The sequence below is a fragment of the Terrapene carolina genome, unplaced genomic scaffold (assembly GCF_002925995.2).
Source record: "Terrapene carolina triunguis isolate 2854851 unplaced genomic scaffold, T_m_triunguis-2.0 Scaffold66, whole genome shotgun sequence".
Taxonomy (NCBI): domain Eukaryota; kingdom Metazoa; phylum Chordata; order Testudines; family Emydidae; genus Terrapene; species Terrapene triunguis.
The window spans coordinates 84,161,223-84,183,817 of record NW_020664417.1 but is presented as its reverse complement, the minus strand read 5'-3'; the positions used below and the strand labels follow the sequence as shown (position 1 = coordinate 84,183,817).

The 22,595-nt window shown below is 44.8% G+C and overlaps 1 protein-coding gene across 2 annotated transcripts in view; it reads left to right on the top strand.

The window, feature by feature from the left end:
- Positions 1–22,595, top strand: part of HGFAC (HGF activator) — a 72,611-nt gene that overhangs the window by 13,367 nt on the left and 36,649 nt on the right. For both annotated transcript variants that reach the window (XM_024214906.3, XM_024214907.3), the window contains exons 4-7: positions 5,104–5,177; positions 10,027–10,149; positions 12,978–13,109; positions 14,700–14,810. In XM_024214906.3, coding sequence (XP_024070674.2) covers positions 5,104–5,177; positions 10,027–10,149; positions 12,978–13,109; positions 14,700–14,810 — 440 coding nt within the window. The remainder of the gene's footprint in view (positions 1–5,103; positions 5,178–10,026; positions 10,150–12,977; positions 13,110–14,699; positions 14,811–22,595) is intronic.

The following is a 22,595-nucleotide window of genomic DNA, read 5'->3' as shown; positions in this document are numbered from 1 at the left end:
GCAGAGAATCTTCCAGCTTGCGACCCCTGCCCTATGCTGCGGAGGAAGGCGAAAAACCTCCAGGGCCACTGCCAATCTACCCTGGAGGAAAATTCCTTCCCGACCCCAAATATGGCGATCAGCAGAACCCCGAGCATACAGGCAAGATTCTCTAGCCAGACCCTCATTTTACCAGCGATGGCCGTTATTGCCTAATTGATTAGAATCCCGTAATCCCATCAAACCATTCCCTCCATAAACTTATCTAGCCTAATCTTGAAGCCAGAGAGGTCTTTCGCCCCCACCGTTTCCCTCGGAAGGCTGTTCCAAAATTTCACCCCTCTGACGGTTAGAAACCTTCGTCTAATTTCAAGCCTAAATTTCCCCACGGCCAGTTTATATCCATTCGTTCTCGTGTCCACATTAGCACTGAGCTGAAATAATTCCTCTCCCTCCCTGGTATTTATCCCCTTGATATATTTAAAGAGAGCAATCATATCCCCCCTCAGCCTTCTTTTGGTTAGGCTAAACAAACCAAGCTCCTCGAGTCTCCTTTCATAGGAAAGGTTTTCCATTCCTCGGATCATCCTAGTTGCCCTTCTCTGTACCCGTTCCAGTTTCAGTTCATCCCTTTTAAACATAGGAGACCAGAACTGCACACAGTACTCCAAATGAGGTCTCACCAGCGCCTTGTATAACGGAAGCAGCACCTCCCTGTCCCTACTAGAAATACCTCGCCTTATGCATCCCAAGATCGCATTAGCTTTTTTCACAGCCACGTCGCATTGCCGACTCATAGTCATCCTGCGATCAACCAGGACTCCGAGGTCCTTCTCCTCCTCAGTCACTTCTAACCTATGTGTCCCTAGCTTATAACTGAAATTCTTATTAGTCATCCCTAAATGCATCACCTTACACTTCTCACTATTAAATCTCATCCTATTACTAATACTCCAATTTACAAGGTCATCCAAGTCTCCCTGCAGAATATCCCGATCCTTCTCCGAGTTGGCAATGCCTCCCAACTTTGTGTCATCCGCAAACTTTATCAACCCACTCCTACATTCGGTTCCGAGGTCAGTAATGAATAGATTAAATAAAATCGGACCCAGAACCGAACCTTGAGGAACCCCACTGGTGACCTCCCTCCAATCTGACAGTTCACCTTTCAGTACTACCCGCTGCAGTCTCCCCTTTAACCAGTTCCTTATCCACCTCTGGATTTTCCTATCGATCCCCATCTTATCCAATTTAACCAATAATTCCTCATGCGGAACCGTATCAAACGCTTTACTAAAATCGAGGTATATTAGATCCACCGCATTTCCTTTATCTAGAAGGTCTGTTACTTTCTCAAAGAAGGAGATCAGGTTGGTTTGGCACGACCTGCCTTTCGTAAACCCATGTTGTAATCTGTCCCAATTGCCATTCACCTCAAGGTCCTTAACTACTTTCTCCTTCAAAATATTTTCCAAGACCTTACATACTACAGAAGTTAAACTAACAGGCCTGTAGTTACCCGGGTCACTTTTTTTCCCCTTCTTGAAAATAGGAACCACATTAGCTATTCTCCAGTCCAACGGTACCACCCCCGAGTTTACAGATTCATTAAAAATTGTCGCCAAGGGGCTCGCAATTTCTCGCGCCAGTTCCTTCAATATTCTAGGATGAAGATCATCCGGTCCGCCCGATTTAGTCCCGTTTAGCTGGTCAAGTTTGGCTTCCACCTCTGATACTGTAATGTCTATCCCCCCTCCTCTATTCCCCTCTGTCCTACTCCCTCTATTCCTAAACCCTTCATTAGCCTTATTAAAGACCGAAGCAAAATATTCATTTAGATATTGTGCCATGCCTAGATTATTCTTAATTTCCACTCCATCCACATTCTTCAGCGGTCCCACTTCCTCTTTCTTTGTTTTCTTCCTATTTATATGGCTATAAAACCTCTTACTATTGGATTTAATTCCCCTCGCAAGGTCCAACTCTACACGGCTTTTGGCCTTTCTCACCGCATCCCTACATGCTCTAAACTCACTAAGGTAGGTTTCCTTGCTGATCGCTCCCTTCTTCCATTCTCTGTACGCTTTCTGTTTTTTCTTAATCGCCCCTTTGAGACTCCCGCTCATCCAGCTAGGTCTAAATCTCCTGCCCACTAATCGTTTTCCCTTTCTCGGGATACAGGCCTCAGACATCTCATGCAACTTCTGCTTGAAATAATCCCAGGCGTCATCTGCCTTTAGATCCCTAAGTATGTTAGCCCAATCCACTTCCCTAAGTAGTTGCCTTAATTTATTAAAGTTGGCCTTTTTGAAATTGTAAACCTTAGTTACTGTATCATTTCTGTTAATCCTTCCATTAAGTTTAAACCGAATTAGCTCATGGTCACTCGAGCCAAGGTTGTCCCCTACAACCATTTCTTCAACGAGGTCCTCACTACTCACCAGCACTAAATCTAAAATGGCATCCCCCCTCGTTGGTTCACTTACTACTTGATGAAGGAATTCATCTGCTAGCACGTCTAAGAACATCTGAGCCCTATTATTGTTACTAGCATTTGTTACCCAATCTATATCTGGGAAGTTAAAATCCCCCATGATGACACAGTTCTTATCAGTTTTTACTTCCCTAAAAACATTAAGTAGTTCTTTGTCTGCCTCCAGGCTAGATCCAGGCGGTCTATAGCACACCCCCAGCACTATCTCGGGGGAGGCTCTAGTAGTTCTTTTATGCAGTGTAATTATTGCCCATACAGACTCCGTCTTATCCATCCCATCACTTATTATTTCTTTACATTTTATCTCATTATTGACATATAACGCCACTCCCCCACCTTTACCTCTTTTCCGGTCATTCCTAAACAGCACATACCCTTCCATACCTGTACTCCAGTCATGATTACCGTTCCACCACGTTTTGGTTATTCCTACGATATCAGGTTTCATTTCTTGGACCAGGAGCTCCAATTCCTCCATTTTGTTACCTAGGCTTCTTGCATTGGTGTATAAACATCTTACCGTATGCTGTCTATCCTTTCTCCCATTAGTTATGCAATTTGGAATGGACCCCATGCTGTCCATCTGCCCCCTCTTTCTTATGTCCAATTCCCTACCCCCACCTATGTCTGTGCTTATCTCCTCACACTCCTTTTCAGTGTTGGAATCTGGCGTGGAGATTAACTGAACATCTCCCAACCGTCTCCCCCAAGTTCCTAGTTTAAAGCCCTTTTGATGAGATGAGCCAGCCTCCCTCCCAGAAGTCTATTCCCTTCCCTGCTCAGGTGAAGTCCATCCCGCGAGAACAGCTGTCTGTCCCCGAAAGCCTCCCAGTGGCCATACATCCCAAAGCCCTCCTTATAGCACCACTCCCTTAGCCAGCTATTTATCCTCACAATTCTATCAGCCCTTTGCTGTCCTTCTCTTGGAACAGGCAGAATCCCACTAAAGATAATCTGAGCCTCCACTTCCTTAAGCGTCTTCCCCAGCCTGGCATAATCTCCCTTAATTCTCTCTAGCGAGAACCTAGCTGTGTCATTTGTTCCTACGTGAAGGATGATCAAAGGGTTCTTACCTGCTCCTTTTAGGATCCTTTTCAACCGCAGGTCCACATCCCTTATCTTAGCGCCCGGCAGACAGCACACCCTTCTGTTTTCAGGGTCTGCTCTGGTCACAGGCCTGTCCAACCTCCTCAGCAAGGAGTCTCCAATCACATAAACCTGCCTTTGCCTGGTGACAGTACTCTGTACAAATCTATCCCCTGTCCCCTGTAGTCGTACCTCTTGTGTCTCTCTATTTTCCCTTATAGTCCCCCTAGTGCCATCCTCTAACCTACTGGGGCCCGGTATTGGTGCTGTCTCCATCAACTCCTGCCCTCTCTCTATCGGACTAGCCGCTCTTCTCTTCTTCCTCTGCCTCCCACCATCAGTTACCACCTGCTGCCTCTCTTCCTCGTTATCCAAACACTCAAACCTGTTCCTGAGTTCTATTCCCCCCTCACTAGCCCTCCTTTTCCTTGGCCTGCTCCTCACAGTCACATGCTTCCACTGATCTTGCTCTGCCCCTGACCTTCCCCCCTCACAGACCATAGCCTGTGCCTCCACCTGCACCCCTGAGCATTCCCCTTCTGCCACACCCAGCTTCTGCTCCATTAGCTGCTCGAATCCCCTTCTAAACTCCACCATAGTATCTACCTGCATCTGGAGCCCTCTAATCTTTTCCTCTAGCAGGTCTATTAGGCGGCATTTCATGCACACATACCTTTGTTCAGGCTCCCCTGCGAGGACCATGTACATACCACAGCTGCTGCATGCAATCATCTGCATAGTGTCCCCCGCTGCTTGGCTCATGGCAGCTATGGTCTCTGCCTGCTGCTTCTGGGAACGCAAAGCACACGCCCCACCGAACCCTCCTGCCTCCCCTTCCACCTCCCCCGTAAACTCCCACTTAAACTCCCCTGTTAGCAGCCCTGTTTGCCGGCTCCTGGGTGCCGCTGCTCGCTGGCCTCTAGGCCTGCTGACCAGACAGAGCACCCTCCTATGAGACCCTATTAAAAGAAACTTGTCATTCATCATTTTCTGGGCTCAGATCCTGCCCTTTCTTTGAGCCATGCATAGAGGGTCCTTGTGAGGATCACCACTTCCATGTGATAGATGGGAGGTAAGTGGTTTTTGTGGCATGGTCCCACCCCCGAACATGGCAAGCCAGGCAGAAGAGATGCTAATTGTCCCCACTCTGGCATCATGTAACTTTCAACTAAGGTGAGAGGGGTCAGAATGCTCAACTCAAAGACCCTCAGTGATTCCTCCAGCAAAACCAGGGATGACAAGACTTGGCATTCCCAATGTTTCCATAGTAAAAAGCAAGCAGAAAATAAAACAACTTTAAGGGGGAGGGGAAATGAAAACACCCACAACAATTTTTTTTCAGGTCTTTTTTATTAATCACATCTGTTTAAATGCCTTTTGCAGATCACCCCTAAGTATTACTGTCCTTACTACTGCTGTAATTAAAATAAATAAAATATCAGCTCTTAATAGTTCATACTAAGTGGTTTTGAAGGATGTTCTTGTCTCAGATGGTGCAGGGTTGTTTACAAAGCTGCATTAAACTACACTTTTAATTCTTTCAGGTGTTCAACCACACATAACTATGATCGCGACAGGAAGTGGGGTTATTGTGCTTCTGCATCCAAAGACCATATAGGTAAGGCAAGTAATTAATGACACCAGCAACAGGCATCTGAAAAGCACAATTGCCCTGCAATATCCAGTATTTTGTTATTATTATTAGATGGTGATTTATTATCTATCCATCAGTGTGCATGATGCTTTATAGACAAGTAAAAGGTAAATCCCCCGTTCTGGGGATCTGACAATCAAGGTTGGACATGACACAGGGAAGTGGAAATAGGGGAAAGATGAGATTTCCACAGAATAAGGAACTTATTAAGTTATTTCTTGTGCAGTGTGCACGCTAGAGGCCAGATCTTCAGTTGGTGTAGCTATACTGATGTCTGTATAGCTACACTGATGTACAGCAACTGAGGATCTGGGTCTTTCTCTATTTTAAAAATACTAAAATATGAACTCTTCATATAATAGTGTTGGGTTTAAACTTTTTTTCTGGAGTCTGGATCAGTGCTGGAAAGTGAAACCTGTCATTTGTCCATCACCCTAGCGCACTCTGTTCCCATGTATGTTTTCAGTACCCCATGCTGTGAAATTAAAGCCTGAGCCCCATTCTTTGGTTAAATGTCAATGCTATTCCTGTGCATAGGGAAAATCCTACTCACTATAGGTGAGGCCCAACTTCATCTCATATTGCCAGGCATGCAAAACAGTATCTTTCTGGGGAAGGGATATGGGTAAATCCTGGACTCACTCCCCATATAACACATTCTGCATCAGTCACCAGCTCTAGGTCTGGAGGGAGCAGCAGCATGTTTAGGAATATCCAGGTATGGAAGTGACGTAACTGCTAGACTGCCAAAAGGCTGTATAGCAGAATACAGCACATCTCCCTTTGGGCTTTCACATGCTCCATGCTCAACATCTCCCCTGCCTTCCTTTCTTAGCTACCCAAGATTTAGCAGATAGGAGGAAAACAAGTCCTGCATGCGGTATTTGGGCATACAAAGAAGGCACACGAGTAGTACTGGCAAATTAAGGCCCTAAGTGTAGTCGTGATGTGGGAGCACTGAATTTGTGAGGTTGTTAGCACTGCACACTGAGCTCATGTAATGGAACTGTTTCATTTGGTGAGTTATGGAATTAAAATAATCTTTCTAATAATAGCAGTGGGCAAAGTAAACCGTGTCAAGCAACCCTTTCATTGTAATCTATCTGTGTTATTCCATGGGCATCTGGGACAGTAGGAGCCATTTCTGGAGGAAGGAATAATGCCTTGTGCTCTGTTTTTTACAGGAATCACTTTTTTTTAATTTATGTGCCCAGGACTAGCCTTCTGTACAAACGAGTGACCGTTTGGGGGGGGGGAAGGTATCTTTCTATTTATGGTATTTGTATGGCCCCTGTTACAGTAGTATCACAACCTTAGTGTATTTATGGGGAACCGAGGCTCAGTGACTTATCCAAGGTCTCAGAGGAGTTTGTGGTGGAGCAGAGACTGGAAGTCACGTCTCCCTTGCCCTAGTGCTCTAGCCACTAGACCATCCCTCCTCCTCGCTGAGTTGCACTTGTAGGCTGTTCCTGTTTCCCTACACCACATCTCTCAGATGATAAAACCGTTCTGGCTGTGTCTCTGACTATTTCTGTTTTGTTTGTAATTTCTTTTAAACAGTTGCATTTTTTTAACAAATAAGGAAATATTTTCTTCCTCCCGCTAAACACACAGATACTCTGTCAGCTACTCCTTCCTCAATAATGTACCGAAAGAGAACAGAGCTTCAAAAATAGATTGTCTTATGAAGAATTCATTTGAAAAAAAAAATTGCTTTAGTGACTGCTTCAAAGAGGATGAGTAAATAGAAGCATTCACTGCAGAAGTAGCCTAAGAACAATGAAAAGAGTAGTCAGCTCAAAATGGGCAGGATTTTCCCACAGATTTTATATAGCAAAGAGCAATAGTACTGCATGCACATAAGTAGGAAGTAAAGGTCTGTGGTAAACTCTTTTAGATGTAAGTTATTTTGGGCCCAGTTGGTTGCTTACTAATGTGTGGCTGGATCTTGTGAAATTCTCTGCACCATTAATTCCTGGTGACTTAAAGATTGAGTCCTGGTCCCACTGAAATTCCAACCATTATATAAACTAGAAAAACAGTAAAAAAAATTTTTTTTGCAAAAATAGGAATTAGGTACCTAGGTACTTTTGAAAATCCTACTAGACACCTGTCTGCATCTTCAGGCACCTAAATACCTTTACAAATGTGGCCACAAGTGAATTGCTGAGTTGTGGCTCTAGTATTGTGCTGGATAGGGGCCAGTGTGCCAAGGGTGACCAGATAGCAAGTGTGAAAAATCGGGATGGTGTAGAGGGTAATAGGTGCCTATATAAGAAAAAAGCCCGAATATTGGGACTGCTCCTATAAAATCAGGACGTCTGGTCACCCTAAGTGTGCCCTGCACCTTGTAGGGTTAAACCCAAAGGTCTAACCCAAAGCTCACCAACGTCAACGGGAATTTTATCATTGATTTCAAAGGATCTTGGATCAAGTTTCAAGAAAGGAGAGTACTAGATACCAACTTTGTTCAGGGGCACATAAAACAGAATGAGATGGAAAGATGTGCCGAGATCTTGTAAGTTGAATATAAAGAGAGGGGAGGTATCAGATCAGAAACATGTACTAGCTAGTTAAATTCCGGAGAAGAGCCATCTCAGTATGGTGAAAAGTGTGCTATTCAAATTGAAAGTAGTCCAGGAAGTTGGGTGATGTGATCAGACAGCTGAGAGCAGGTGACTCACTACTTCAGCAGGGCTCTGGAGAAGTTGAACTCAAGATGGTTGTTAGCAATTGTGAAAGGATTCAAGTGAGGGTTTTCTCACAAAGGAGGGATGATATCCTGGGATGGCTTTAGGCACAGACTGGACGGGCAGCTGCTTGGGGCACCATGTTTACCAGGGACCCATAACTCTGGGAAGAGTTCCAGGCAGGAAGAAACAATCTGGCCAGAATACTCCTGTGCTGTAGGAACACATCCCTGATGTGGAAGTTGCAGGAGGACCTGTGCTGGCCAAAAGATAAATAGTGAAGCAGAGGGGAGAAGAGATGAGGATGCCAAGGGAAGACAGATGGGAAGTGACCCAGGGATGGTGGAAGGGAATATAATGAGGGGTTCCAATGAAAGAGAGAAGGACAGAGCTAGGGGTTCTGCTTTGCTGACTTAGGGATGGTACCAAAAATGATTTGCCATGTGCTCCACTATACTGAGGGATGGCCCTGGGAGAGAGCAGAAGTTTGAAAATTACAGGAATATGTAGTGATGAAACACTATACAATATAGATATTTCATAACTATAAAATGGAAGAAGCAGCAGCATAGTCATTATGTTTACATGCTTTCTTTTGATGTTCTCCTTGGGTGTGACTACCAGTATATGTACACAGGCCTAGATACTGATCTCAGTTACACCATTGTAAATCTGGAGCACATGCCTTGACTTCAGTGGAATTACTCCAGATTTACACCAATACAGTGAATTTTAGAATCTGGCCTCAAGTGCTTTGTTTCAGACTCGTTATGTGTGGGTATATTTTTATATGTTGGATTGTCTACTTGGCAGTATCAGCATGTTGGCAGCCCAGCACCCTGCTCAAAGAACAGCTCAATGGTGTAATTCTGCATTGTCCTCATGGCAGAATTTGGCTAGGAAGCATTAGATAGAGAATTCAAATTTAGGCAAAATATTGGGCCAGCCTCTCAGCTGGATCAATTGGCCTCAGTGGAGAGATGCTGGTTTATACCAATTGATGAGTTAACCCAATGTCTTTTGTCAACTAGTGTTATCCCATTAAAAAGTATTATGAACTTTATATGGTACTTTGTCATGTAGAAGGCAGCCTCCGTCAATTGACTTCATGGGAACTGAGAGCAGTGGTGCCAGTTCAGATATTTCAGGGGCGAAGGGAATTCCAGTTCCTCTCCCAGGTCTCCTTTGGCTGGGGAGTCTGCCCTCCCTCTTACCACCAGAGTTCATGAGCGGGTGCCCCCAGGAGTTGAGTTCTCAGCCTGACTCCCCTGCCTGGCACTGTGAAGGGACAGACTCTCCATGCGCCGCCTCACAGCACCATTTGAGTGGTGGTGTTATGTCATGCACCAGATTGCAACGCCACTTGCTGAAATTTGGCTTGGTTGCCCCCTCACTTGACAACACCCTTCCCACTTGACACCACTGACTGGGAGGTAGTGCTGACAGGATTTGTTCATGTTTTTTAAAAATACTTTCGGAGAATAGGAAACTTTATAGTTTATTAGTTTGATGCAGTTTGTTTGTTCTGACTTAATTTGATCTGCTCCTTCTCTTCCTGTTAGGAAATTCTGCATCATCCCACTTATCTTAGTCTTAGAATGCACCAGAGTCTACTACCAGGAATGTATAATTTATGTAATCTAAAGTAGAGACATAATCCCACTTAGTTATGTTGCTACGTAAAATACACAGAGCATTAATCCGGGCAAATGAGAGCTTCAGACTTTTTTTTTATCACTAGTGTAAAGGAATAGCTCCATCTTGTGGACATTTGTCCCATATCCTCACATGATACCTGCTGACTTGACTTGACTTATCAATATTGTGAATAATGATCATGTGTCAAATTTTGCTTCAGTTATATCATTATAAACCCATTTATTTCAGTGGAAGAGAAGAATTCAACTCACTGAGTTGTATAGTTTTATAGATCAAGATAAATCTAGTTATTGTGCAATTAAAAAAGGAACAGTTGAGTAAACATTGTTTTAGTGAGATCAAATGGTGATATTAAAGCCACAAGGCATCTGAACGCAAAGTGTTGCTATTCTGCATAACTGGCCAATGTCTGACAAAACAAAGATTGAGTTGTCTGGCAGTTATTAACAATAACTTATTAATAGATTTCTCAGATTATTGTGCAAGGCGCCCATGCAAAAATGGAGGGACCTGTTCCGTTGCCTATGATCATAGTTCTTATCACTGCGCATGTCCTGAGGCATTCACAGGAAAAGACTGCGAGATTGGTAAGTGCCTTATTTAATGAGCAATGGATATTAGAGGTAGAGGACTTGTCCAACTTTGTTAGTGAAAAGGTAATGTTGTTGTGATGTTAGAGAGCACTAAGACATTAATGTTTGTGTAGGCTGGTTTCCAAGTGATTATGATAGACAATCTGTTACTGACAGGACAGCTGAAAATAGCTTAATTATATGGTTATAAATTCAAACCTGATCTGAACTACCATTAAAGTATTAGGCTAAGAGACATACAATGAGACTCTTCCCCCCGACCCCCGCACTCAGATTTTGAGATTAGCATACATGTTTAGAAAAGAATAATTATATTATTTATTATTATTATAATAATAATTAATAATTATTATTAATTATATAGCACTTAGGGTAGAGAGTCATGACAAGCAAAAGAATTTTAGGTAAGGCACTATATCCCAGTGTATGTGCACATGTGCCCATTAAGGATCTTACCATGCTCCCAGTGATTTTACACCAGTGTAATTCCATTGACTTCACTTGAGTTACTCCAGATTTACACCAGGGTAAGTGGGAGTTATCAGACGATAAGGCTCTTATCATACTATTGCATCAGTTTTACAACAGTATACAGTGCTGGTGCTAGGCATAAGCAGACTAAGCAATTGCTTAGGGCCCCGAGAAACTCAAGGGGGCTGACCCCTTATTCACTTTTTTAGTATGTGTTGTAGAGGTAGGGCAAAAATATTCCCGCTTAGGGCCCCAATGGGCTAGCGCTGCCTTTGGCAGAATAACTCCACTGAGGTCAGTGATGTTGCTCCTGATTCTCACAGTATAAGAACAGAATAAGGTTCCATAAAAGCTCTCGTTTCTCTTTGTTGTTCAATGAAATTCCTTTCCTGCTGCTCTGGAGCCACCTAATGGCATGTATACAATGTGTACGGTACCGGCTGGAGCACCAGAGTAGCTGCCTCCATTACAGCCTTCATCTGTAAGAACCAGTCTGCTAAACTAACAGCTATGAACAATACATAGAAGTGGGATGAATGTCGTATTTTACTCTGATTTTTCTTCCTTGCTTTTCGTGAATTAACCATTAGGGGATCTGCAGAATGGTGCCACTGTCTTGTTCACAGGAGCATATGACATTTTAAAAGCAGGAGAAGCCATCTGGCCCAACCAACCTCTTTATTTCTAATTTATTCTACTATTAGTCATAGCACCTATCACCATGGTGGCTAGGTGCTTCCATTACAAAGGTTAAAACACAAATTGTTTGATTAGCACATAAGCCTGGATCCACAAAGGGACTTGGGCATTGCAGCACTGAGTGTTGGGATGTGTAACTTTTAGACATCTAGAAAATCACTGGAACAACAATGCGATTCACAAAGCCTGAGTAAGGTGCCTAGGCTCCTTATACAATGAATGGGGAGAGATGGGTGCCTAAGAATGAGATCCACAAAAGCAAGTATGTTAGCCAAGGACCCGCCAGAGCTAGCCAATGGGAGTTGCCAGCAAGAAGGGGCTGTCCTAAGTCCCACCCCTCACAGAATTAGTCACCTACATGCAGGCTGCAGGGAGGTGCATGTCTCTGCTTGCAATCCACATCTGGGACCCCCTCTCCTGCAGTCAGGCGCCAAAGTGCTTAATTCTGCTCCTGCCAGGCAAGGGTGGGGGGGGCCTGTTTCCCCACCCCCCCCCCCCCCCCCGGCGAGTTGTTGCTTGGCTTGTACTGAGCATGCTCACGTGGACAGAGCATGCTCAGTAACATTTGCTGAAACTGCTGCCCTCACTCTGCCCCCCCCCACTATCGGCAGGCATGGGTCATTTCTGCTTGCAAGGATGCATTAGGTGCCTACCTCACTATGCACAAAATAACTGGAAGAGGAGGGTAGAGCACTCACTTAGGATGTGTGAGACCCAGGTTCAATTCTGATGGGCAGAGTGGATTTGAACCTCTCCAGAGTGTACCCTGTCCACTGAACTATGGGATATTCTGATATGGGACTCCCTCAATCTTCCCTGTTGAAGCTGTTCCACTGTGGGTAACTAATTGAAGAGTCATTGGGCCAAAGAGAGCATGTGAGAATGTCTCCAGAGCCTGGTGGTTGGGTCACCCACCTGGGAAATGGGAGATCCAGCATCCAGCCCCCCTGGTCCAATCACTCTTTAATTATTTCTCCAAAATGAAACAGCTACAACAGAAGAGATGGAGGGAGACCCCTATTAGAATGCTCATAGCTCAGTGGTTAGCGCACTCTCCTGGGAAGTGTGGAAGACCCCTGTTCAAATCCTCTCTCCTCATCAGGCAGAGGCGGGGATTGAACGGAGGGTCTCCCACATCCCAGGTGAGTGGCCTAACCACTGGGCTAAAAGCTAAATGGTGGCTCCTCCTCTCACCAGATTTTGAATGGGCCCCAGTCTGGTAGGTGTGATCAGAGCATGCCTACTCGATCGGACTCCACAGGCAAGAGAGGCAAGCAAACACCTGTCTTCTTCTCATTTGTGGATTGCATTTGAGGACAAGGTGGGAGATAGGTGTCCAGGCACTTAGAATGAGGCAGCAGTGTGCATGAACTGAGACAGAAACGTAGTTGTCCAGAGGACTTTTAAAGCAAAAATTTAGATGGGTGAGTGAGTGTACGTGCCTACAGGGTTATCTGGCAACAAAGCAGGGGTTTTGTGGATCGCAGCGGTACCTAAAACTGGGATTTAAATCTCTTTGTGGATCTAGGCCATACTTTCAAATAACATGTGGCTTGTTAACAAGAAAAGGGATCATTAGGGCATAACAAATCATTTGGTATCATTCTTTGTAACAAACCTTAGAAATCTTTTTTTATTTTATTTTATTTTAGGGAAGTGTTTTGATGAAAGTCGCTATGAGTACTTTGACACTGGCGAAAGTTGGGCAAGAATCCACAAAGGAGTAGTGGAAGAATGCACGTGTGTTAACAGCCGAATTGAATGCCAAAACACACGATACACAAGTATTACTCTGTGCTGTCCATAGCATAAGCATTATTTTGTTCTAAGTGTATATATCTGCATGTAGTGGGCTAAATAAAAATAGTGATGCTGAAACCTGTGCTATTGTATTCTACATAGTGACCGGGCTCTTTCAACACACACACCCAGAAAGAAAAAAATATTTTTCTTTCCACTTATGGATAATGGACCTGATTCAGTCTGTGAGCATGTGCTTAAGTGCTTTACTGAATAAGGAGGGACTTAAGCATGTGTTTTATTTTAAGCACACACTTAAGTGCTTTCAGGAACAGGGATGTGATCCTGAACTGGGGCCCATAAGAATAACCAATAGATTAAAGAATAATAATAACAAAATTACACCTCTATCCCAGAATCTCAAAGCAATTTACAAATATTAATTAAGCTTCACAGCACCCTGGCGAATTAGTTAAATATTGTCATCCCCATTTTACAGGTGTAGAAACTGAGACACAGAAGTTAAGTGACTTTCCAAGCTCACATAGTAAATCCATGGTAGAGCTGTGAATGTGCCCAGGAGCCAAAATCACCACTGGCATAACTTTGACCATAGGAATCCTGACTGCCAGTCACATGCTCTAACTACTTCACTAAGCTCCCTCCCTGTTGGTTTATTATAAAATATTACACAGCTCTCTAAAAAATTTTGCAATAGTGGGGAGCATATTACGAGCAGTAGTAATAATAATTACTGTTATTTGTTAAGCAATGATATTTGCAACAGAGGGGAAGCTATACTGATATTGACAGTAAAAGTAAACAGTGAGCCAGATCTTCAACTGATATAAATCAGCATAGCTCTGTTGTCTATAATGAACTATCTCAGTTTGTACCAGCTGAAGGTCTGGACCAGTGTGGAAATAGTAAAAAAGGGAAAACCAATTCCAAAAGTGTATATGGCAGAGAAGGAGATGCCTTAAGATGTTGTCACCATGATAAATATGATGAACATCTCTACATTCTTCTTGTTTTCATCCTCTCATGATGATTCCAACAAGATATGATGTGAAATTTGTTTAAGTGGGTTGCATTTTCTTGTACTGCATGCAGCATTCAGAGATTCCAAGGCCAGAAGGGTCATTGTGATTAACTGACCTCCTGTATAACACTGGCAATAAAACTCCCCCCCCCCAAAAATCTTCGAGGATATCTTTTAGAAAATCTTGATTTTAAAAATTGCTAGTGATAGAGAATCCATGACCATTGGTAAATTATTCCAATGGTTAATTGTCCTCACTGTTAAAAATATATGCCTTATTTCCAGTCTCAGTTGTCTAGCTTCAACTTCCAGCCATTGGATTGTGTTGTACCTTTCTTTGCTTGACTGAAGAGCCCATTATCAAATATTAGTTCCCTATGTAGATACTTACAGACTGTAATCAAGTCACCCCTTAAACTTCTCTTTGTTAAGCTAAATAGATTGAGCTCTTTGAGTCTATCACTATAAGGCATGTTTCTAATCCTTTAATCATTCTTGTGACCCTTTTCTGGACCCTCTCCAATTTATCAACAATTTATCCTCCTTGCATTATGGACACTAATTGAGTTTGATCTTCTATTTATGTTTGTAGGTTGCACCAGTAATCCCTGTCTCCATGACAGTGCCTGTAGAATGATTGTCTTCACTGGGAAAACTATATGTGGTTGCAAAGAAAACTTTGTAGGAAAATATTGCAATATTGGTAAGTATAACAATGTGCCAGGGAGAACAAATGTTATTGATTGATCATCTGACTGATAATAGGTATTTGTTACTTGCATATTCTATGCAACATGTAGCAGAGTCTTCATCTGAAGAGTCATGTAGCATATGTAACTTCTCTCTGGCTAAGGCATTTACCATATTCCTACAGTATAAAACCTATTGCATTATTCCTCACCAAGGCCCCAGTCTGGTAAACACACATCCTTAACTTTATGCACATGAATAGTCTAATTAAATTATTTCTGCACATAAAGTTAAGCATATGTTTGCAAGTATATATTTGGGATCCAATGCATGTACTGTAGCATAAATTCTTCCACACAAAAGCATGAATCTTATTTGTTCCCACATGAAGTAAAGTAATGTCTGTTTTAGCAAGATCGCTGGTTATTTCCCATATTTGTCAGTCATATATAGTTAATAGGAATAGACTCTAATAAAAGTGTATGCGTGTCCTTTTAGTCATCGGAGCCTGATTCTTTTCTCACTTATACCAGTTTTACACACGTATAACTCTATTGATACTCCTGATTTACAGTAATAAAACTGAGAGGAGAATCTGGCTCTTGGCATCTAGACATGCAATTGCTTTGTCGCTTCTTGTTTGAGCTTCAGCGGTGCATAGTTTTTGATGCAGCTTTCTTACGGAGTTTTGAAGTTTGTCGCTGCATGGATTATATATATTTTTAAACTTTATCAGTGCACTAAATCTTCTCTTCAAGTAAACTCAATGACTATATTTCAAATACAGCAATTTTTGCACACAAATTACAGTAGGTCTTCAGCCATACCACACCAATCTTGTCATCTCGTTGGCTAAGAGGGCTTGTACGCTGATCCAGGGTCCATTGTAGTCAATGGCAAGAGTCTGTAAGAGGGTAGCAGCCTCTGAGCATGCCCCCTTGCTGTGTGGCATGCCATTGCAGTCCTCAGCCTCAGTTTCTTTCTGTTTTGGGAATAATTTATTCACTCCTAGAGTCTTTAAAACAGCATTCCATCTCTCCTGGGGTCTAATTTATTAAACATTGTCTGGTTCTCAAAAAGATCCTGCCTATGGCCCGCCTTAGGTTTGGGGCTCCAAGCTTCTCTATTTCAGGAACGTGGGGTTCCAATTCTGGCTGTAAATGCTCCCCTTAAATTCAGAGTTTTCACAGCCCTCCTCCTTCAGCTGTGTAGATCGAGTCCTGGCCTCCATGGCCTGCAAACTCTATTCTTAAGTTCAGGGTTTTCGCAGCCCTCCTTCTGGGGGCTGTGGCCTGACTGAGTTCTTTCTCTCAGCAATCTCTCCTTCACTGGACTTGGAGCCTCCTTTTTGGTTCACCCAATTAATCATCTGACCAGTGCTTTGATCCTTCCCAGGTGAAACTAATAACCCCAAACACCTGACCTCTGAACAATGCTTCTGGTCCCAGGCCTTTAAAGAGACAATAGCCTGGATTTTCCTACTCTTTCTCCCTCCCAGGGACTACTCCTTGGGACCGTCTTCCTCTCAGCCAATGTCTTTTTTTGATTATTCCTTCACCTTTCATTTTTCTTACCCCTTTCCAGGTATCTGGGGAACTAGCCTCTCAGACTGTCTCCTCCAGACTTAAAGGGCCAGTACCCTATAACAGACTCCATTGATTGTGATGGGCACTGGATCAGACCTAGCTGAATACTAGGATGGGAAACCTCTAAGGAACACTTACCGTATATACTTGATCATAAGCCGGTTCATTTATAAGCCGACCCCCCCAAGATGGATACGTAAAAATGGAAATTTTTTATAACCCGTTCATAAGACCACCCTATAATTCAGGAGTCAGCAAACTTTGGCTCCCGGGCCATCAGGATAAGCTGCTGGTGGGCCGAGATGGTTTGTTTACCTCGAGCATCCGCAGGCACGGAGGTAAACCTAAGTAAACAAAGTGTCCCGGTGTGCCAGCTGCTTACCCTGACGGGCCAGGACAGCAACTGGGGGGGGAATTTTTCGGGGGGGGAAGCTGGGAGTCAGGGGGGTAACCCCTGTGACCACCCCCCCACATGACCCCACCCCTAGCCTGGGACCCCCACACTCTCCCCATCCCATTCCTTCCCACCTTATCTGGGGAGGGCCAGGGGAGGATGTCTCTGACCTGGCTGGAGCTGCTCCGGCAGGCTGGGCAGCGCAGCCGCAGCCTGCTCCGGCGGGCCAGACGGGGCGGCGCAGCCGCAGCATGTTCCAGCGGGCTGGCCCGGGTGGCATGGCCGCAGCATGCTGCAGCGGGCCAGGTGGCTCAGCCACAGTGTGCTTTGGAGGGCGGGGCTGAGCGGCACGGCTGCAGCCTGCCAGCCCCGGAGCTGCAGCTGCTTTGGAGACTGGGGGGAGAGCAGCGTGGCCAGAAGCGGAGAGACTCTGGCACCGCCTCTTCCCTTCTGGCTCTGCTGGTTGTGCTGCCTCTCCTTGCTCCCTCTGTTCGGGGGAGGGGCTGTGTCCCACCTCTCCCTCTCTAGACCCGTTCATAAGCTGACCCCCTTCTCTGATGCTTCCCTTTTTTACTGAAAAAATTTGGCTTATGAATGAGTATATACGGTATTTGTTTTTTGTTGTTCATTATTCTTTTTTGTTCTCCTAAATTGTGTGCATTTTTTTTTAAACAAAAACAATTTAGTAATCCAACCTGGGAGCAGACCCAAATCCCGTGTGATTTTAGGTGACCAATCACACACCATGAATAACAACCTGCGACTAGTGAAATTGCACAATTTTGTGACCAGCCCAAAAAATCTGAAAGACATTCATCCAGACTACCTGGCAAATAGAGATGAATGACAAATAATTCTCTGAACAATTTGACGTCCAATCTGCTGGTGAACAAATAGGAAAAAAAGGCTTAGTCTACAGCAGATATTATTTACAACGATCAGTTCACGAGAATCATCCCATCCTTGTTTACAAAAATATTATTATTCTTCAAGTGCTTTCTCATGTTGATTCCAGTTAGGTATGTCTGTGCCGGATGCACAGCTGTCTGAAAGTTTTTCCCATAGCAGCCCCTGTCGGGTCGGCTGTGGAGCTCCCTGGAGTGGCGCCTCCATGGTGGTAAATATATGACCCTGCTGACCCGGAGCCTCCTCAGTTCCTTCTTACCACCAGTGACAGTTGTTGAAACTGCGGTGGCTTGCTCTTGCAAGTGCTCCCCTAGTTCTCCTACTAGCTTTGTGTATATAGTTTAATAGTTTAACAGTTGTATAGTTTTAATAGTTAGTTAGTGGATAGTCCTAGGGGAATTCTGCATTACTGTGCATGTACACAATTTATGTCCCCCGCAGATTTCTTTGCTTCCCCGCAGAAAAATGACTTTCTGATGGGGAAGCAAAGGGAAGCCACAAGACTGGTTGAGACCCTCCCCAACAGTATGTTTTGGGTTCCCAGGGCATTGGGAATGGGCAGGTGGCTCCTACCCTGCAACCTCAGCTGCAAGTCCCGGCTGGGTTGGGGAGGACGGGACTTCCTCTTCCCCTGCACGGCTTCTGGATCCATGTCAGACCTACCCCCATATTTCTCCCATGGCTATAGGAAGCTCTGCAAACTCTCTACCTCCTCTCTCCTCCCCCACCCCCGCACACTTCCTGCACCCATCGCTCCTTAGCTTAGGGGGAAGGATCACTGTACAGGCAGATTTTGGTAAGCTCAGAGAGCTGATAGGTAAGGTCCCATGGGAATCAAGACTGAGGGGAAAAACAACTGAGGAGAGTTGGCAGTTTTTCAAAGGGACACTATTAAGGGCCCAAAAGCAAGCTATTCCGCTGGTTAGGAAAGATAGAAAATGTGGCAAAAGACTGCCTTGGCTTAACCACGAGATCTTGCATGATCTAAAAAATAAAAAGGAGTCATATAAAAAGTGGAAACTAGGACAGATTACAAAGGATGAATATAGGCAAACAACACAGGAATGCAGGAGCAAGATTAGAAAGGCAAAGGCACAAAATGAGCTCAAACTAGCTATGGGAATAAAGGGAAACAAGAAGACTTTTTATCAATACATTAGAAGCAAGAGGAAGACCAAAGACAGGGTATGCCCACTGCTCAGTGAAGAGGGAGAAACAGTAACAGGAAACTTGGAAATGGCTGAGATGCTTAATGACTTCTTTGTTTCGGTCTTCACCGAGAAGTCTGAAGGAATGCCTAACCTAGTGAATGCTAATGGGAAGGGGGTAGATTTAGCAGATAAAATAAAAAAAGAACAAGTTAAAAATCACTTAGAAAAGTTAGATGCCTGCAAGTCGCCAGGGCCTGATGAAATGCATCCTAGAATACTCAAGGAGCTAATAGAGGAGGTATCTGAGCCTCTAGCTATTATCTTTGGAAAATCATGGGAGACGGGAGAGATTCCAGAAGACTGGAAAAGGGCAAATATAGTGCCCATCTATAAAAAGGGAAATAAAAACAACCCAGGAAACTACAGACCAGTTAGTTTAACTTCTGTGCCAGGGAAGATAATGGAGCAAGTAATTAAGGAAATCATCTGCAAATACTTGGAAGGTGGTAAGGTGATAGGGAATAGCCAGCATGGATTTGTAAAGAACAAATCGTGTCAGACCAATCTGATAGCTTTCTTTGATAGGATAACGAGTCTTGTGGATAAGGGAGAAGCTGTGGATGTGGTATACCTAGATTTTAGTAAGGCATTTGATACGGTCTCGCATGATAGTCTTATCGATAAACTAGGCAAATACAATTTAGATGGGGCTACTATAAGGTGGGTGCATAACTGGTTGGATAACCGTACTCAGAGAATTGTTATTAATGGTTCCCAATCCTGCTGGAAAGGCATAACAAGTGAGGTTCCGCAGGGGTCTGTTTTGGGACCGGCTCTGTTCAATATCTTCATTAACAACTTAGATATTGGCATAGAAAGTACACTTATTAAGTTTGCAGATGATACCAAACTGGGAGGAAATGCAACTGCTTTGGAGGACAGGGTCATAATTCAAAATGATCTGGACAAATTGGAGAAATAGTCTGAGGTAAACAGGATGAAGTTTAACAAAGACAAATGCAAAGTGCTCCACTTAGGAAGGAAAAATCAGTTTCACACATACAGAATGGGAAGAGACTGTCTAGGAAGGAGTACGGCAGAAAGGGATCTAGGGGTTATAGTGAACCACAAGCTAAATATGAGTCAACAGTGTGATGCTGTTGCAAAAAAAGCAAACATGATTCTGGGATGTATTAACAGGTGTGTTGTGAGCAAGACACGAGAAGTCATTCTTCCGCTCTACTCTGCGCTAGTTAGGCCTCAACTGCAGTACTGTGTCCAGTTCTGGGCACCGCATTTCAAGAAAGATGTGGAGAAATTGGAGAGGGTCCAGAGAAGAGCAACAAGAATGATTAAAGGTCTTGAGAACATGACCTATGAAGGAAGGCTGAAAGAATTGGGTTTGTTTAGTTTGGAAAAGAAAAGACTGAGAGGGGACATGATAGCAGTTTTCAGGTATCTAAAAGGGTGTCATAAGGAGGAGGGAGAAAACTTGTTCACCTTAGCCTCTAAGGATAGAACAAGAAGCAATGGGTTTAAACTGCAGCAAGGGAGATTTAGGTTGGACATTAGGAAAAAGTTCCTAACTGTCAGGGTGGTTAAACACTGGAATAAATTGCCTAGGGAGGTTGTGGAATCTCCATCTCTGGAGATATTTAAGAGTAGGTTAGCTAAATGTCTATCAGGGATGGTCTAGACAGTATTTGGTCCTGCCATGAGGGCAGGGGACTGGACTCGATGACCTCTCGAGGTCCCTTCAAGTCCTAGAATCTATGAATCTATGAATAAGCTTGACTAGTGTCGGCCTACTGTCTGGGGTACAACAGCCTGGACTCAGTGGTCACCCTTCTGGTGCAGGTCCTCAAGACCCTCCGCTGGTGGCTCAACCTGCAGGAGGTGTGCAAGGGAGTCCCCTTCCAGAGATTCCAGCCCTCTCTGTCTCTGGTAACGGACATGTCAGCGCTGGGATGGGGTGCGCACCCGGGAGGCCTTCAAACACAGGGCCTCTGGTCTCAAGACGAGCTCTCACTCCACATCAACATCAAAGAGTTGAGGGCAGTCTGATGAGCATGCCAAACCTTCCAAGCTCATCTGCAAGGGAAGTGCGTGAGAGTCATTACGGACAACCCAACTACGATGTTTTACATAGACAAGCAGGGTGGAGCCCGTTCCTCTCCCCTATGTTGGAAAGCCCTCAAGCTGTGGGAGTTCTGCACAGCCCACTCCATTCACCTGGAAGTGTCCTACCGCCCAGGTTCCCAGAAGGAGCTGGCGGATTACCTCAGCAGATGCTTCCACAACCATGAGTGGTCCATCTGCCCGGACCTGATACACAGTGTTTTCCAGAGGTGGGGAGTTCCCCAGATCGACCTCTTTGCCACATGAAGCAACAGGAAGTGCCCACAATTCTGCTCCTTCTGGAATCACAGTCCAGGCTCTCTCACAGACGCATTTCTCCTCCCCTGGATGGAACATCTGCTGTACGTGTTCCCACCGTTCCCACTTGTGCACAAGATCCTGCTCAAGAGCCGCAGAGGCAAGGCGGGGGTCATACAGGTGGTGCCAATGTGGCCTCGCCAACACTGGTACACCACACTACTGGAGCTGTCGATGGTCGCCCCAATCACATTGCCCTTGGTCCCGACCTGATTACCCAGGATAACAGTCACCTTCTCCCCCCCGACGTCCAGTCCCTTCACCTCACGGCTTGGAAGCTTCATGGTTAAACTCTATGGAACTCATGTGCTCTGAGCTGGTTAGGGAGGTCCTGTTTGGTAGCAGGAAGCCCTCCACCAGAGCCACCTACCTGGCCAAGTTGAAAAGGTTTGCAATCTGGTGCGCTCAGAGCCGCTCAGCACCAATGCAGGCACCCATACCGCTTATCCTGGAATACCTACTGCACTTAAAACAGCAGGGTCTGGCAGCATCATCCATCAAGGTGCATTTGGCAGCTATCTCTGCCTTCCACCCGGGAGTGGCTGGGCGTTCCATCTTTGCCACCCCCGTGATTGACTGTTTCCTTAAGGGTCTGGAATCCCGGTGTGAGACCTCAACCTGGTCCTTTCCAGACTAACAGGGCCCCCGTTTGAACCACTGGTGACTTGTTCGCTCATCTACTTGTCATGGAAGGTGGCCTTCTGAGTTGCCATTACTTCGGCGTGGAGGGTTTTGGAGCTAAAAGCCCTCACCTCCGACCCTCCCTACAAGGTTTTCTTTAGAGACAAGGTCCAACTTAGGCCTCACCCTGCCTTCCTTTCAAAGGTTGTGTCCCAATTCCACTCTAACCAGGACATTTTTCTACCTGTCTTTTACCCTAAGCCGAGAACAGAGGCTTCACTCATTGGACACTTGCCGAGCGCTGGTCTTTTACATTGAATGCACGAAGCTGTTCTGTAAGTCAAACCAGCTATTCATGGTGGTAGCAGATCGGGTGAAAGGACTCCTGGTCTTGTCACAGAGGATTTTGTCATGGATCATGTCCTGTATCCGGACGTGCTACGAGCTAGCCAAAGTTCCAGCTCTGGCACTAACGGCGCATTCCACAAGGGTGCAGGCCTCCTCAGTAGCGTTCCTGGCTCAGGTCCCAATACAAGAAATCTGCAGGGCAGCGATGTGGTCCTTGGTTCACACTTGTACCTGTCGTTACGCCATTACCCAGCATGCTAGAGATGATGCAGCATTCGTCAGAGCAGTGCTCCAGTCAGCGATTCCATAACTCTGACCTCACCTCTCGGGTTGGGCTTGGGAGTGACCTAACTGGA